Source organism: Ictidomys tridecemlineatus, chromosome 10 (assembly GCF_052094955.1).
Source record: "Ictidomys tridecemlineatus isolate mIctTri1 chromosome 10, mIctTri1.hap1, whole genome shotgun sequence".
Classification (NCBI taxonomy): Eukaryota; Metazoa; Chordata; class Mammalia; order Rodentia; family Sciuridae; genus Ictidomys; species Ictidomys tridecemlineatus.
The window spans coordinates 104942453-104959600 of NC_135486.1; the positions used below are offsets into that span (position 1 = coordinate 104942453).

At 52.7% G+C, this 17148-nt stretch overlaps 1 protein-coding gene across 12 annotated transcripts in view; it reads right to left on the reverse strand.

Moving 5' to 3' along the window:
- The window catches only part of Mad1l1 (mitotic arrest deficient 1 like 1), a 354495-nt gene that overhangs the window by 84246 nt on the left and 253101 nt on the right, over positions 1-17148 (reverse strand). For all 12 annotated transcript variants that reach the window (XM_078023582.1, XM_078023580.1, XM_078023581.1 and 9 more), the window contains one exon: positions 11797-12004. In XM_078023582.1, coding sequence (XP_077879708.1) covers positions 11797-12004 — 208 coding nt within the window. The remainder of the gene's footprint in view (positions 1-11796; positions 12005-17148) is intronic.

The window sequence follows — 17148 nt, forward strand, 5'->3', positions numbered from 1 at the left end:
AGGTCTCAGGGACACAGGTGAGGCTGCCCCTGCTCTGGAAAAGGAGCCAGAGGGATAGAAGCCCTGAGATCTGATAGGTCCTGAAGACACGGTGCCCAGGACGGTGCCCACGTGAGAGGAGGCAGACAGACTGTTTCCACCAGGCCTGACAGGGGAGGGCCTGGACTATGCTGAGGAGACCCACTGAGGCAACCAGACTCTCCCAAGAACATTCTCACTGCCTTGAGGATGGCAAAGCCTGCCCCCTCACCCTTAGCACCTGACCAGGAGCCTGGACTCACCGTCCACATCAGGAGGGGAAATCAAGCTCCCGAGAGGCAAGTGCTCAGCAGTTATGTGGTAGGACTTCCATCCACACCTCCCGACCTTGGGCCACCTGCTGCTGCTCAGGCTCAGCTGTTCCCAGGCCAGGGTGCCTTAGCTGGCACGGCTTTTTCTACTAAAAAATTAAAGCAGCGGATCACTGCTTGGGATCCTTAAACCCAAGAAGCCATATATTATTTGTGGCCACAGGGAAGAGGGCCCACAAGCCCAGAGTGGCTCACCCTGGACAGGCTCCTGAGCACATCCAGGCAACAGAGCAGCCACTGCTATCACTATCACTATGTGTCATGCATCACAGGACAACACAATGACCGGCCTCAAAACACAGGCTTCATAATGTCCTCGGGGTCTGGAGCTCAGCCTGGTTTCATGTGGAACTGTGAGAACCAACGCCAGGGGCTGGAGACTGGCCCAAGGCTAAGAGCAAAGCCTGGGCCAATGCTGCCCAATCTCCAAACTTACAAACTCATAGGCCCCAAGGACTTCTGAAGCCAGGAAGCTTCTTCCCAGCTCAAGAAACTCTTAACATAGAACCAGAATCTAACTTCAATAAGCAAAAAAGCAATTTGTGAAGGTGAATCTGAGGTCAAAGTGTCCAAGTTCCTGGTTGCTGGAGAGAGCAGTGACAGACAGCCTCACCCTCATCTCATAAAAGGAACCCCAGGAAGCCGGCATGTAACAGGGGCAGAGCAATGTGGGGACCCTGCAGTCCCCAGGAGGCTGGCATGCAACGGGCAGAGCAGTGTGGGAGACAAAGCTCCAGAATCATATACGCGTGGGCCCAGCCTCCCTTGCCTAACCCGAGCCCTTCCTACCCTGGTTCCCCCTGAATGCTCTGAGGCCCTCATGCCACCAACTGGTGGTGCCCAGTCTATAGGGATGCCCAGTGTGCTGGTTAACACTGTGTATCATTTCCACTGGGCCACAGGCACCCAGATATTGGCTAATCATTACTGTGGGTGTGTCTGAAGGGTGCTTCTGTATGAGCATAACATGAATCAGTGGGCCACATACAGCAGATGGCTCTCCAATGGGGTGGGTCTCATCCAATCAGGTGGAAGTCTTGGCAGAACAGAAGGCAGAACCTCCCCAAGTAGCAAGGCAGCCCCCAGCCTGATCCTTTGAGCTGGGACATCAGCTCTTCCTGGTGCCTGCGACTGAATTGTACCCTCAGCTTTCCTGGTCGCAGCTGTCCACACTTCTGCACTTCTCAGGACTTGCCAACTCTACTGCTTGTTGGTGAGCTGACTCTCTGCATGCAGTAAGCACCTCTGTGTGCATGCTTCATGTCCCACTGGTTATTTCCCCTGTGGAACTTGACCCACAGTGTGCCCAGTGGGTGCTGTCTGCCAGGTGGCACCATGGTACATATCCTCAGGGTATGAAAGTCAAAAGAAGTCTGGGATAGATGACCTCATCACAGTGACCAGATAGCCTATGCCTAGGCTTTACGTCAGAGTCACCAAGGAGCTGGTTCCTGGTAGAGTTAGGAGCTTCCTGCCAGACAGGATGGCACAGACTCCTCTCCTGGCTCCTACTACCTCAACTCTAGACCCTGGATGCAGCAGGAGAGGAATCAAAGAATCTGCCTGTGGAGGGAGGTGGGCAAGTGGTGGGAGCCAACTTTGGAGGCCCAGATGGCAAAGGGCAGCCAGGTAAGCACCTTCCTGCTCATCTGGGGTGCTCTCTGCCTGACCCAGAGGGTGGTCCTGACCCACAAGCCTGTGCCTGGGATGCCTCTGGCGCACAGGCCCGAGACACTGCCTGCTCAGAAGCACTCTGTGGAGATGAAAGTTCATCTACCAAATTCATTTAGAACTTCAGTGTAATCTCATTTAAAAATAAAGCCTCAATGGCTTTTGCTTGAACTTGACAAGAGTAATTCTAAAATTCATTTAGAATAATAGGCAAGAACATTTTTAAGTTAAAAAATTAATGCCTGATCTATTACTAGATATTAAAACCTTTTAAAATCCTAATTTCTGAAAATAACATATGGATAAATGAAATAAACCCCAAACATCTGAATGCACATTCTATCATGCATAAAAACTTAATAAACATGAGACATCCATTATAAGCCTATGAGGCAAGTAGGAACATATGTGACACGGGGGTGGTCGTTGAGTGACATGGACAAAGATCAACTTAGATGGTGTCACATACCACATACCAAACAATAGGTTCTAAGATTAAATCTTTAAATATTAAAAATAAGCCAAAGGGCCCAGAAGAAAATAGAATTGCCTGTCATATCACTAAAAGTTTAAAAGTAACAGAATAGATGAGACCAAAAAAATTTCAGACTCTAAATTATTAAAAAAAACCCCCCAAAAACCCAAAGTTAAGTCTCTACATAAACAATATAAAAAGAGGTCAAGACACAGAGGTTACAATGAGATCGTTCTTTTTCTTTTGGGGTAGGGAATGGTCTTGAACTCCTGGGTTCAAACTCCACCTCAGCCTCTGGAGTTTTTAGGACTCCAGGTGCATGTCTAGGCCTCGTGATGAGGCCATTCTGAAGAGAGAAAGTAAAACATTCTTCCTGTGCTTAATGAAGAAAATGCACAAACAAGGTGCCATTTTAATTTATAATTTTTACAAATCATGTGGAAAGATGGCATGTTTTGGTGATCAGGTCTATAAAGCCTAACATAGGGAGAGATGACTGTGATGACCCAGATCCAGATTTGGAACAGTTCCATCACCTGAAGAGCAACTCTCTGCCCTGGCTGTGGAGCCGGCTAGCAGCCCAGTCCATCCCGTGAGCTTGCACATTTGCCTTTTCCTCCACTGTGGGGGCCTCTGGCAGGACCATGTATGGCTCCGCCACAGAGGGTGCCAGCAGTCTGGCCTTCCCTGGGCAGTGTTCCACCACGACATGCCATGATGTGTATATTCTCACAGCTGGGCTTGTGAGACCAAGGGTGCGGCCCAACTCTGTCCTCCCTGAGAACCTTGGGAAGTGGGAAAGGCTGGCTGAGGAGGGAGCCCGAGAGGTCTGCCTCGCACCAAATAGGACCTGGAGCTCGGGTGGGTAGAGCTGGCGGCCGCCGTGTTGAACCTCTAACCCATGAGCGCCTCATGACATTCTCCATTTTCACCTCCAGTTGCTGGCTGCAGCATTTCTAGTTGTCAGCACAGCTCTGTCAAGATTTGCATCTATGGATTACATTTGGGGGGCAGTGAAGAGAAATGGGGCTGTTTTTAGCTTTGGTTTCCACGTGGTCATTGCTAGTATATGGTATCACACAACATGTGCATGCACCCACTTAAAGAGGGTGCAGCAAGGCCACGGGACCTAATTGGGATTTCTCTTCACTGTGTGTGACTGTCCACAGGGACAGTCGAGCCACCTGTGAAGAGGATGCACCACACCCCCACTTTCCAGCCTGCCTGCCTCTGTAGGACTCTGGCCGACTGTCATGGATGGTCTGCCAGGGACTTCTGTCCTGGGGGAGCTGCTTCCGGTCTTGCATGATCAGGTCTGAGGCAGATGTGGTCTTCTTTGTGTGAAGGAAGTCCCATCTTTTCCTGTTGAGAGTTTCTGTCACGAATGGGTTTTGGATTTTGACAAATGCTTATACTGTATCTATTGATCTGATTGTGTGTTTTCTTTTTTAGATTATATCATCTGATGCTTAACACTGAACCAGTCTTGTGTTTTTGGAATAAATAAACTAATTCTTGTGGTTTTTCTCTTTAGTCTTGTCATCGGCTTTGAAATCAGGGTGAACTCATGCTTCCTTGGGTGTGCTGGGACGCTCTCCTGTTTTCTTGAAGAGCTGTGGGGGATTGCTATTCACTTTTCTCTGCGTGTTTGGTAGAATTTGCTGGTGAACCATCTGGACCTGAAGATTTCTTTCTTGGAAGCTTTATGGTCAGGGGTTCAGTCTATCAGATGATATCACACCGTCTTAAATCCTGAAGCTGTGCCCTGAGCCTCGGAGTTGGTTGTCATCTGTCTGATTCTGGCTCTACCTAGCCCAGACATGAAAGCACCTCAAGCCTGGCCTGAGTGGGGCACAGACAGGGTGTCAAGGGCTGCCCTTGCTTTCTGGCATGAGAAGCAAGTGACAGAAATCTGTCCTTTTATCTTTCTTCTTCCATCCAGCAGCCAGGCAATCCTGGGCTACAGCTGCACAGACGCCTGGAGCCTGGTAGTGGGGGCGAACCCTGCTGCATTTCCTCTCGGCCCAGTGGCTGGTATAGTCGGGGACCACCACATGGCAGGGCAGGGCAAAGCCAGCAGGGTCCTGCAAAGGGAACTCACGGGGGTCCTGAGGACCTCCCTGAGCTGAGCATGGGGGTTACACCCAAAACACACACCAAGGGCTCAAGAACTGGACTCTGGGCTAACCCACTGCCCAGGACTCAAACTGGCCCACCCAGACCACAGCATCAGAAGCTCTGAGAAGCATGGCAAAGACCCGTGGGCCAGACTGCCATAAGGAACTGGGCAGAGTGCCCATGACGATCAGCAGAAAACAACGTTCTGTACAGAGTGTAGAAAGACCTGGAATGGCCTCACATGGCATTCAAAATGTCCAGAACACAACTCAGAATTAAGCTGCACGTGAGAATCCAGGAAAATACAGACCTGCTGAAAAGAACACGACTATCAGACACAAGTCCAAGACAACAGAGATGCTGGTATCTTTAAAGCATGATTCACAGACACTTTAGAGGCCCCAGTTTCCACAGTCCACTGAGAAGCAGCACTGGCTCATGGAAACCACATCCCTGTACCCCTTTACCTGACAGATTTCACACTGCTACACTGACATACACCAAAACCTACCAGACTTGGCTCTGCAGGGCATGTTTCCCACCTTCGACTTCTGATCTGTGAATGTCACTGTGCTTTTACTGTCTAAAAATCCCACCTGTTACATGGAGGGAAACTGTCAGAGTGAATGTAGATTATTCACAGAAACCTCAGGGGCCACAGGAAAGCAGACACTGCTGCTTGTTAAAGGCCTAAAAGACTGCTGGCCAGGACCTCCACCCCCAGCACAGAAGCCTTGCTGCTCTACTGGAGGGACCTGCAGCACGGGGGTGCAGGGACTGGGGCTCAGAGCACAGCAGCAGCCATGGAATGGGCAAGAAGCCATGCAGGGCCACGGTGGTAAAGTCCCACATCCTACTTCCTGCTTCCAACCTGCACTGTGTACATACCTTTATGTATAAGCAGACTGAGGCCTGGGAGGTGGCGGCCCTGCCCCAGGGACTCAGGGACTGTGACTTAGGACAGGCCCACACTAAATGGGAGCAGTTCACTGATGTCTGGCATTGGCAGGTTGGCATCTCACCCTTCCGTGCCACCATAGCTGAGGTGGGCTGCACTGCCAGGGTGTGGGAGCAGGAAGAGGGCAGTCAGTCTGCAGAGTCAGCAGCCTAGGCGTGAACGAGACAGAGGCACTGCCCTCTGTCTCAGCTCCAGGTGGGGAGCACTGAGGTGCAGCCCCAAACCAAGCCCCCGGATGTCCTCCTTCCCAGGGCTGGGGCAGGGGAGCTCAGTGCAGCCTGCTCCCCTCGTCTCCTACCCAGAGACATCCCTGGGATCCGCTGTGCCCGCACAGTCAGGCAGTGGCAAAACTGATCACCTTCAAAGTGCCACCCTGACAGGACTAGATTGTTTTAATATTAATGCACTACCTGATTACACTGCGATTAATAATCTCTCTGGTAAAGTCTGGGTGCAGCAGGGGCCATGCAGGCAGCCAGAAGGCAGCGTGGGGAGGCTGGGGCCCAGATTTCTGCCAGCAGGGTTGTGCTCTTGGTGTGAGGTAGGAGAAGCCAGGCAGTTAACCCAGGGCCCTGAGGGCAGAGGCCATCTTGTTTGTTTCTGTCCTCTCTAGCCCCCAGAGCCAGGGCCCAGGCCAGAGAACAAGAGCCCTCAGAAACTCATGGTAAACATAAAATGGAGGCCAAAAGAGGGTGCACTGCCTGAGAGAGAAGCCAGTGCAGCCTCCAATGCCCACCTCACCCACCTGCTCTTTCTGGCCTCTCTTCCAGAACTGGCAGGCTGTCTATGATCTAGGTCTCTTGGTGGTGTCAGCTCTGCTGTCCACCAACCTGCAAGCCTGTGCCCTGAAGCCCAATCACCAGAAGCTGGGAGCCTGGGAGGGACCCTGCCAACAACTCAAAGCCTGGAGAGGCGGAACTGCACAGCTTCCATGGAGGACAGTGACCCGTCCAGCAATGGAGAAGCCACAGCTGTCTGCCTGCCTGCTGCCTGGGAGCTACAACAAGGTGCTCGATGCCCTAACAAGTTGGCAGGGGAGGTGGGCACATCCACAGAAAGAGTGTACCCTCATCTGAGCTAGACTACTGGGCCTTAGCCTGCAACTTCATCTGTTTATGTCTCAGTTTCCTCATCTGTGCTCAGAAACAGGTTGAGGGGTGCAGAGTGGCCACAAAAAAATTCTGAGGAATTCTGCTAGGAGCCAGGGAGATAGGCAGGAGGCTGCCAGGACCATGGTCCTCCTCTGTCAATAACACATCCTCCCCTTTCCAGGTGTGAGCCCACAAACAGCATAAGGAACAGACCTTCCCCCAAACGGCAGCCTCATTCCTCCAAACACATCCCCCAGACCTCATCCCAGCTGTCCCCCTGCTAGGCAATGGGGGCTCTTCCCCCACAAGAAAGGCCTCCAAGAAGGGGGCCTAGGGTGACCCGACTCTTCCCACCTGCCCACTGGACAGTGGTGCCCAGTCACCTTGCCTGTCCCCATGGCATCCTCAGAGGCTGTTGGGCTTCTGCTGAGCCTCTGTCACTAAGCTTCTACAACTTGCCATCAGCCTTATTCTCGTCAACTTTACACTTGTTTTCATGTACAACTTCAGAGCTCAGTAATGCAAAGAGACTTGTCAGGGAGCAGCCACCCCCACACCTTGCCGCCTGCCCTTTCCCTGGGACCCTGGCTTTCGCTTTGTCTTTTAGTACCTCCACCTTGGTACTAAACATTTCTCCAACCTCTGACAGCACGTTTCCATGGTGTGTTCTGGATCTGACACACTAGTGTCACCTACTGCCTTCTGGTGAGCCAGGAAGATGCCCTGTGAACTCCCTCCTACTTCCTGGATTCTGTACCTTTTTTCTTGGTTTACTCCCTCATTTTATTGGAGCACTTCCTAGACTAACTTTCCAAGAAAGGATATAGAAAAGGTAAATTTTAAAACACCATGACCATCTGAAAATAACAGTGGGCATGGCATGGGTCCTAAGCTCCAAGTCACTTCCATTAAAAATGTAAGGAAACTGCTTGTGCCTCCTACTTTCTTATGTTGTTGCTGAGGAGTGTTAGGTCATTTTGGTCCCTGGCCCTTAGAGAAGGGATATCTTGTTTTCCTTTGGAATCTCCCAGGGTCTCCTCTGTCCACAAGGCTCTGGAGTGCCTTCAGGATGTGCACAGGAGGACCTGCCCTCACCTGTGCAAAGGACCTTCTGCGCATCTTCCATGGGGATTCACTCCCTGCCTGCTGGGAACCCACCCTCAGAGCTCCAGGTACACCCTCTTGCACCCCGGGTTCCTTCTATGCACTGCAGGGCTGGTCCTCTCCATGTCTCACCTCTATTTTCTTTTCTTCATCTGTCTTTTTGTGCAATTTTCTGATAAGTCTGCTCAACTTCATCTTAAAAATGTTCAATTAAAACTTCCATTTGACTCTGGACACTTTTACACGCCCAGAGCTTGTTCTCTCTCTGAATTGCTTGAAGGCACCTGTTCTCATGGTGCTACTGAAAAGTCTTTCTCACTGGTCAGGTTCAAGATGCCTCTTTTGGGTTCTCTTCTGCTCTGGAGGCCCATTCCCCCAGTGGGCACTTTGTACACGATGCTCTGTAGTTTGCACATTTAGGCGTGTTTTCTTTTTCTTTTTTTTTGCCTTCCAGAGTTCTGAAAATCCTTGGCTATCCTCCAACCCCTGGCTATCCTTTATCATCAGGAGATGTGTCATGGGGCACCCAAGGACCTCTGAGCAGGAGAGGAAAGCCTGTCCTCTGTGGACCACACCATGGAGATCGCTGTCCCCTGAGACCTCCAGTCAGCACCCTCCCAGGCTGGTCAACATCTCCCAGGAAGAGTTCTCACTGGGGCTGCAGGGTCACCTTAGGACTTACCTGCAGCTGTCCACCTCAACTTCTGTGTTCTCTCTGGGCCTCCTGTCCTGACTGGGCCTGTACAGGGCCCTCTCCCTGCCATCTATGTGGCATGGATGGTGTGTGAGTAGAGCACAGGGTCCATCTCAGGGCTTCTGAATTAGTCTGAGATGGGGCCTAAGAATCTGCATTTCTCAAGTTCCAGGTAGGGCTGCACCAGCCTGAGGCCCTCACTTCAGGAAGCACTGTTGCAAGAGAATAAGTAGCTGGGTTTTTAGGTTTTTTTTTTTAATCTTTCCTTGGGGAGAGGCTACTGCCCACAAATAGAGTGAGGGAAAGACCTGGGACAATCTCTTAATTAAATTCTCAACCAAGTATCTTAGGTCTCCTCATCTTAGCCAGGCACCTCCCCAGGGCCATCTGCTGCTATTCCTTCCTGGGTCCTCTGGGGAGTCTCGTGGCTTGAACAGACTAGCTCTTTGGCCACACACTGGTTTAGAACCCTCTTTCCTGAGCACTCAGTCATCAAGGGCTAAGCTCTTCTTAACAGATTTGAAACTTTGCTGCTGCATCGTCTCTGTGGGTATAAATCTTACAGCAAGCAAAACAAAAACCAACCTGCCTCACTGTGAGTTCAGGAGCCTGGAAGGTGCAGCACAGGGCAAGTCCAGTGAGCCTCCTGGGCTTAGATGCCCCACCCCATGCCACAGGCCTCCTTCCTGCCCTCACCTTTAGCCACACTCTTGACAGGCTGCCCATGTCTGACCTGAGTCCCTCATCCTCCAGCTTCCAGGTAACCTTGGACTTGCCCTTCTTCTTGAAGGGAAGCTCTGGGTGTCTCTCAGTTCCCTAAGTGTCACAAAATCTATCTGCTGTGGCCTCTAACATTCACCACAGCCAGACTTTCTGCACTGAGTGCCCAAGACCAGCACAGCCTGGTCCACAGGAGGAGCTCAGCACATATGACCAGAAAAATGAATTGGCAGTCAATGGGCAAATGCTCAAGGGACACCAGGTGATGCTGAGGGTCTCTCCCAAGAATCCTTTCGCAAGGAAGAGGTCTACCTGTGATGTTCTGAGTCTGCATTCTTTGCTCTAAAATCTGCCACGGACACATAGATGGCACAAGGCAGGAGAATCCAGGCTGGAAGGAGTACAAGGATGACACTGTCACACCACAGCATGGCAGAAGAAGCCTGCATGGTGGGAGGGCTGGGAAGATGCCCAGAGCTGCCACCAGCTTGCCAGGTGGTCCCATGAGAGGTTTTCTCTTTCCTTGGCCTATTTCCTACCTGGGTTCTGCTAGAGGCCTGGCCAGTGGCCACAAAGCCCGCCCTCAGGTCAGCAGGAGACCTCCCATTCACAGTATGCTCTGCCCCAAGCTGGGTCTGCCCCAGACTCCCCAGGCCAGCTCATAGGCAGGCTGGTGACTGGGCAGGGGCATCTACTCCAGGAGAGTCCCTCCTGGCAGCTTTCCCGTAGCCTTAGCAGTGATACCAATGAAACGAAAGAACACTGGTGGAGAGAATTCAGAAGCGTGAGGATTAGGAAGCACTTCAGGGACTGGCTGTCCCACAGCACACTGTGTCATTCCTTTGCTCTGCTCCACCCCAGAAAGGGAGTGGCCCAGGAACTGCCAGGGATGGGTTCCTGGTCTGGTTCTGGCACATTTCTCAGGGTGTCTGGATGCCTTGGTCTACAGAAAGTAGGACAGGACTTAATAAAGGTCAAGTGAGTTCATGCAGAGACCCCAAATGTTAATTCTAAACCCCCGAGATGGGAGAGACGGGGTGAGGTATGGGGGGGAATGTGTGTGTGAGTATGCACTGCCCACATATGCTGGACGCCAGGTCACAGGGAGCCATATAAACAGCCGCCATCCTCTAAGATGCTGAGAGATGGCGAGTCCCACTACCTCCCATACTGCTCGGAGCCCAAGCCCACAGGAAGTGGTATAAGAAAGGCCCTATCACACAGTGGGCGCTGGCAACCTGAACGCCAGGGCAGGTTCCAAGACTCGGGTGCCCCAAGACCACCACGTGCTAAGGATAGTTATAAGAACCTTGTAACAAGACCAGGGACAATAAAATACAGCTGGTGAACAGTGACTGAGTGCCAGCCATGTGCCAGGCACTCTGCAGTGCCAACGTGGTCTGTCTCACAGCTGAGACACAGAAGCTGCGGGAAGTCCCAATGCTAGGAATGGCACAGTTGTCACTCCATCTCAGGCCTGGCTGCCCCCAAGCCTTGCTGGGCAGGAGACTTCCTGTGTCCTAGGGCTTCCTCCATTACTCGCAGACCGGAGGTCTTGGTCCCTGGGTAGGAGCACACAGCAGGAGGGAGACGACACAGGAATGAGGAGGAGGACGAGGGCAACTGCCCTGATGCTTCAGACTGGCTTGGCGCTGCAGGAAGGGGCCTAGCAGGCCAATAACCTCTCTCCCACTCCAGGACTCTCAAGGGGAGTGTTAAGCACCTCCACAGCATGAGATGACACACACAGAGAGGAAGCAAAGGGCCTCACAGGGTGACAAGCAGCTTGAGCAAACATGAAATGCAAGTGTCAACAAAACAGTAGCCTCCAGCCTCCAGCCTCCAGCCCCTAGCCCAGCAGACACCCCTGCAAGTGCCCCCCAAGAGTGGAGCCATGAGATGCCCAAGTGGAGGAGTAGAAGGGTCACACTCCTCCCGGGTCACTCTGAGGCCCTGCTCAGGCAATACCAAGCACTCTCCAATGCAGACAGCGCACAGGGCACCTCAGCCCCCAGAGCCTCTGTGAGCACCCTCCATGCAGATGTGTATTTCTCTGCAGCTGCAGAGTGGTCACAGCCAACGCAGGACTTGGGGACTGCAATGCTCTCCAAGGCCATGAAGAGACTCAGCATTGGAGGTGACGAGCACAGGCCCCAAGGGTTGTTTGGTTTCCAGGCGGGAGAGGGTGGTGAGAGGCACTGACTTGGAGCTGCCCTCGTTCCTCCCTGGTGTCGAAGGCCCTTGCAGCAAGGGCCCCTGGGCTCTTTGAAGTGTACTTAGACCCATGAAAGATGGCCCCTGTTCTCACGGAGAATTGGATTTACTCTTGATTAATGGGGCTCACACAAACTGATAAATGATATTAATTTGTTCCAGGGGTCTGAGAAGATCTCCGCTGCTTACCTCTCCAGTGCTGCCTGAGTTATTTCCTGCCGCCTGCAGATGTGGATGACTAACCCTGTTTGTACAGCCCTGCAGGAAAGTCTCTACGGACCATGGGGGTCCTCATGCTCTGTCCCCAAGGCCCAGCTGCCCAGGGCTACAGCCACGCTGCCCCCATGTGACACTGAGGTGAACCTGCCCACTGGATGCCAGGGGCTGCGCAATGGCCTTACCTGCCACCTCCTTCGATGAAGGCAGGCTGCTGCTGGCCTCCAGGTCAGCGGGGATGGGGCCCCCTTTCTCCAGAGCACGCACGAGCCCCCGAAGACGCTCACACTCCTCCTCCAGCTGGTCCCGGTCTTCGCGTAGACGCTTCTTGGCCGCGCTGGTGGGGTTCATGCTCATGTGCAGCACTTTGGTTCTGCTCTGGTCATAGTCACCCTGGGGGACCAAGCACAGCACAGGATCACCTCGGTGTGGGTCAGACCATGAGGCTTTGAGGATGCAAACAGAGGAGACAAGAGGCTCATAAATACTGAGTGTGAGGATCAAGAAATTGTCAGGAGCTGAGCACAATGAGGCTGCCAGGGAGCCACACAGCAGGCCCGAGTCTCAGGGCTATAGGGATGCTGAGTGGTACAGACAAGGCCCTTCCCCTCTCTGAGTTTTGCTGTTTCACCAATAAGAGATCATGTTGTCACTTGCCTTGAAGAGTTACTGAATTAAGGAGAGAAAATAAACCAGCTGGCCCATCCCTTGGGACACTGCAGGTCCTCACCACACATGTGTCTCTGCCAAGGCTTCTTAAATCCAATCTAAGAACAACTCATGACACAAATACTTGAATGACTGGGCTTTTACTACCCCCATACTGTGCCTCTCCCTACCCACAGTGATAAAATGAAACTAAATACTTCTATGATTTGGAATGATTTTAGACTTATGGAGAGCCAGTACAGAGTGTCACCGCTGAGCACATGCCAGTTGCTAACCTCTCCCAGGAACACAGTCTACCTGCCAGACCAGCACCAGCCAGGCAATCCCCAAGGAGAGGATAAGGTCCGAGCCCAGCAGGCTCCACCACACCTCACAGTCTTCAATCACTGAGACCTCGAAGTACCACAGCAAGGTCAGCGCAAGCCACATGACCCTGACCTCACCACCCAGACACCAATTCCAGAGGGACTGAAATCTTGTTACAAGGTAAAGTTTTAAAGAAAACATAAAAGAACACCTTCACAAATACAAAGTGGCAAATTGGTAAATAAGGTTCAAGAGGTGCCTCTTTAACAGGAAGGGAGGAGCAAGCCTAGACTCAGGGTGCTAAGAACTCCTATTAATCAAGGTCCAGGTTACCAGAAACACACACCCGACCGAGGACTCAAACCCTGAATACACGAAGGACTCAAGAGTGAATGCGAAAATAGGAGAAAACCAGACAGATGCAGGCACCACAAGGGCTATGAGCACATGAAGAGGGGCTCACACAGGTCACAAGGGGATCAAAACCTGAGGCCAGTGAGATGCCCACATCCACGTCGAAAACACAGAGGGCTGCCCTCCCGGTGGGGGGCAGAGCAGCCAAGCAGTGTGTGAGACAGCAGCGTGAGCGGGCACAACTTTCTATAACAACGTGTGGCAAATCCTCTGAAGAGACCCATCTTGCTGCCTAGGAAGACTAGGAGACAGCCATGCTGCCTCTGCTGGACCAGGATGGACCTCTGTGGGTCTGAGGTGACTCGGAGAGTCATGGTCAGAAGCTGTGCTCTCAGGCCATCATGTCCCTGGGCTGTCCTACTCCCAGAGAGAACTGCCACCCAGGTGAGGAGGCCCTGTAACCTGCCCCAGGGAAGGCCTTGGGAACAGGGACAACACTAGCAGGGCAGGCATGTGGCTCAGGGACATGCTCCACCTGACAAGCATCATGCTGCTAGGCCACAGAGCCCATCCCTCAGAGTCACATTCCACCCTGCTCCATTGGTGAAGGACACTGGGCCCACAGAGGGAGACTGTGCTTGTTTCCTCCCGGCTCCCCCACACAGGGACTTCCCTCTCTCCCTACCCTTGGGCCTCCTGCCCACAAGTCCCTCTTTCCTCTAAGGAGCAGGGGAAACGGCTTCCATTGTTCAGAGCAGCAAATGCTCTGGGTGGGGAAAGAAGCTGGGGGAGAGGTCAGGCAGGCCGAGCATGGGGATCTTCTGGCTTTCCAGGAGCTCAAGTTGTGTGGGGCCCTGTCCCTCCATTGAAATACGGTGTGGATAAGACTGGACAGTGCCCCTCAAGCATGTCACCAGGGGCCAAAACCTGCCAGTTCTTGGCTAGTCTCCCAGAACCCCACAAGATGTGACTCCTAAGAAGAGCAGGGAGCAGAGCAGGGAGCTGGGAAAGGCCCAGCAAGATCCCACCCTGGACACCACCCCTTGGAACTAAAAGATCCTGCCACCACCTCAGACAGCAAACTGCTGGCCCTCAAGTCCTTCTGCAGAAGAGGCTAGTGGAGACGGATATGAAGACACGGGCCAGAGACTCATGGGCACCTCAGTGGCGGCAGAAGCCATTGCAGAGAGCAAGCTGGGTTTGCAAACAAGGCTCCTGCTTACCTCCAGAGCCTCCCTCAGTGCAGGAGGACAGGCCAGGCCTCCATCAGTGCATGGAAGATAGGAGGGAGGGGGAGTGGCGTGAGAGGATTTGCATGTCTCTTTATTGGTTTTCTGAGAAACTTGTAAAACCCCAAAAGATAAAGAGACCCCTGGAACTTCAGCTGAATCACACATGTCAGGGTTGAAAGGATTATTTCATCCAATTTCAACAGTCTGGGGAGATAACCAAGCGTGTGAAATTCTACCGCCCAAGCCGCCCGGGAGAGCCTCTGACAGCAGCCGCTGGGGCCTGTCTTGTAGAGCGTGCGCAGCTGGACACGGGTCGGTTTCCCTCAGCACAGAGCTCAGGAAGCCAGGAAGACGAGAGAACCAGGCCCAGCGTTCCCCGTGCAGTCAGAGGGTACACCTGGGCCTCATCTGCAGGTCACCTTCTCTGCCCTAAACACCCAACTCTGGCTGTGACGAGCAAGCAGCTCGTGGACAGACACATGGCTACATGTCAACACTGTGTCACAGAAACCCAAACCAGAATTCCGTATGATTTTCACATGTTCCAAAACATTCTTTGGATCTTTCTTTGCGATTGTTTATAAACCTAAAAACAATTCTTAGTTTATGGGCTGGGCAAAGCAGACTGGCTGGTCATGTCAAGCTGCCCCCTGGGTGAGGATGAGACGTGTGGCCTTCACATGTCCCTTTCCTGACTCACAAATGTTCCTATCCCCCAGGGCAGCAACACATGACCCCTTGGGGCCTGGGCTGGGACCATGGCTTCCTCTTCCTCCTCTTCCCTAGAATGCAACACAACTGACCTCCTGGGAGAGAAGCCTCAAGTCGTGGTGAGGTAGAAGCACAGGTACATCCTGGAGGCCACCAGCATGACCCTGGACAGGACTCTATCTGCCAGGCCTCAGCATCCTCCCATAGCTGTGAGAGATGCAGGTGGGGGTCAGGAAGCATATGACGTACCTAAGGCTGGCCCTTCCCAGCAGGCCTGTGAACGTCAAGGCCCCTGGGCGGAACGCTGTTGTGGAAAAACCCAACACCACATGGCAGGCACAGGAGCTATCAGCTCCTGTTTGGTTTGTACAAAGCCACTGAGACGCAAACTTCTGATGATCAGTCCATCTGCAGAGATTATGTTTTCCTCGAAAGGACCCAGGGTCCCCTCTGTGCATTGGGGAACTTAAAGGTCAAAAATAAGATCCAAGCTGGACATGGTGGTCCCTACCTACAATTTCAGGGGCTTGGGAGGCTGAGGTAGGAGGATGGGAAGTTCAAAGCCAGTCTCAGGAACTTAGCAAGGCCCTTAGCAACTTAGTGAGACTCTGTCTCAAAATAAAAATAAAAAGGGCTGGAGATGTGGCTCAGCAGTTAAGTATCCCTGGGTTCAATTCCTGGTCCCTGCCCACTCCCACCCTCGAAAAAAAGGGTTCAACTAACTAACTAAACTAACTCAAAACAGAAGAGAACAAACAGAAATTCTTAACAGTCTGATGAATTGGAGAAAAAAATGATGATTCCTATGAAATCTATACACATCCAAAGCAAAGTACTGGAGGGCCACCAGACACCAGGGCACATGTGTGACCAGGCTGCCCACATCTGACATGACAGTGTCTTCAGGCCCAGCGATGAAGGTATAAAAGCTTCCCTCCTGTCTCTGGTACTCCTTGCCCCTCTTGGGGTGTGATGACCAGCCCAACCAAAGAGTGTGGCTAGGTGCTAAGCTGGGCTGGCTGGGAAAAGGGGTTTGGTTTGTACAAAGCCACCATGTCCAGGATGAGACCAAACTCCTCAACCTGTCCTCATTAGCACCTAGTACTTGCCCCATCTTACTGCCCACAGAGATGCAGCACGTGGATGGACGAGCCTGGCAAGCAGGGCAGAAATGGTAACAGGTGGTCAGAAGGCTCTGCAGCCTGCCTCCACCTCGGGCAGGGAGGCACAGTGTCACTGAACCCTAGTCTGTAGTCTGTGGCAGGAGCTGGGAGAGCCAGGGGCTGCACTGCTGGCCATGGCCTGGAGCAAACCTCCTCCTCTGCACCTGGGCAATGTGGGTATCCTGCTCTCAGAAAGGCCGAGGGCTGAAGAAGCTAGAGACACTGAGTGCCCCGTGGACTCCGAGGTCATAAACATGTTAACTATTTCTATAAACTAAATTGACTTTCCGTGATGCCTAGAGACGGCAGAATCCCGTGGAGGCAACACGAGGAGGGATGGGAATCTGGACAGGAGAGGCAGGGATGGCTAATGCCATACTCCCTGCTGCCACATATAATGATACCACCATGCCCTGGCGCTAGGGGTTACAGTGAGGCTCCTCGTCAGGCATGTTGCTAAGGGGATGGGGGGTGGACAGCGAGTATCGGCTGAGAAGTGAGGTCCTGCAGGGGACGGTGTTTGTAACAGGCATCTGCCACCCAGAATCTTCCATACTGTCTGCAGAACACTATGTCCTGAAATGTCCTGGCTAGACAGGGGCTTCCCAACAGGAACCATGAGGTGTGTGAGGTGATTGGTACAGGATGTGAGGAAGGAGCAGGTGAACACAGCTAATGCACCCACTTTCTGGGTGCCCAATAGGAAACCCTGGGGTGTCTTAAGGACCATGTGACCCCCATTTCCCCCTACACGTGGCCTAGTTGGCACAGTATGACCGGCCAGGGTACAACCTGGGTAGTGAGGGTGGGGCTCAGGGTCTGGGTCTATGCTCCTCTGCAGCCTCCTTCCTAAGCCATCGCCCTCCCCAGAAGGGGAGGCCCTATTTCTCCCTGGGAGAAGAAGGAGACAGTCAGCCACCTGAGACCCTCCTACTGAAGGGAGCTGCCAGAGACAGGACTTCACCCTACACTGTAGACCAGGGAAGTGACACGACACTGCAGTGCCCGCCTATGACAGCACCCAACAAAGACCTACTGCACAGAACCATTGACAGGGACAGCTACCACTCCTCCACTGCCCCCAATGACAACAGTGACAGCT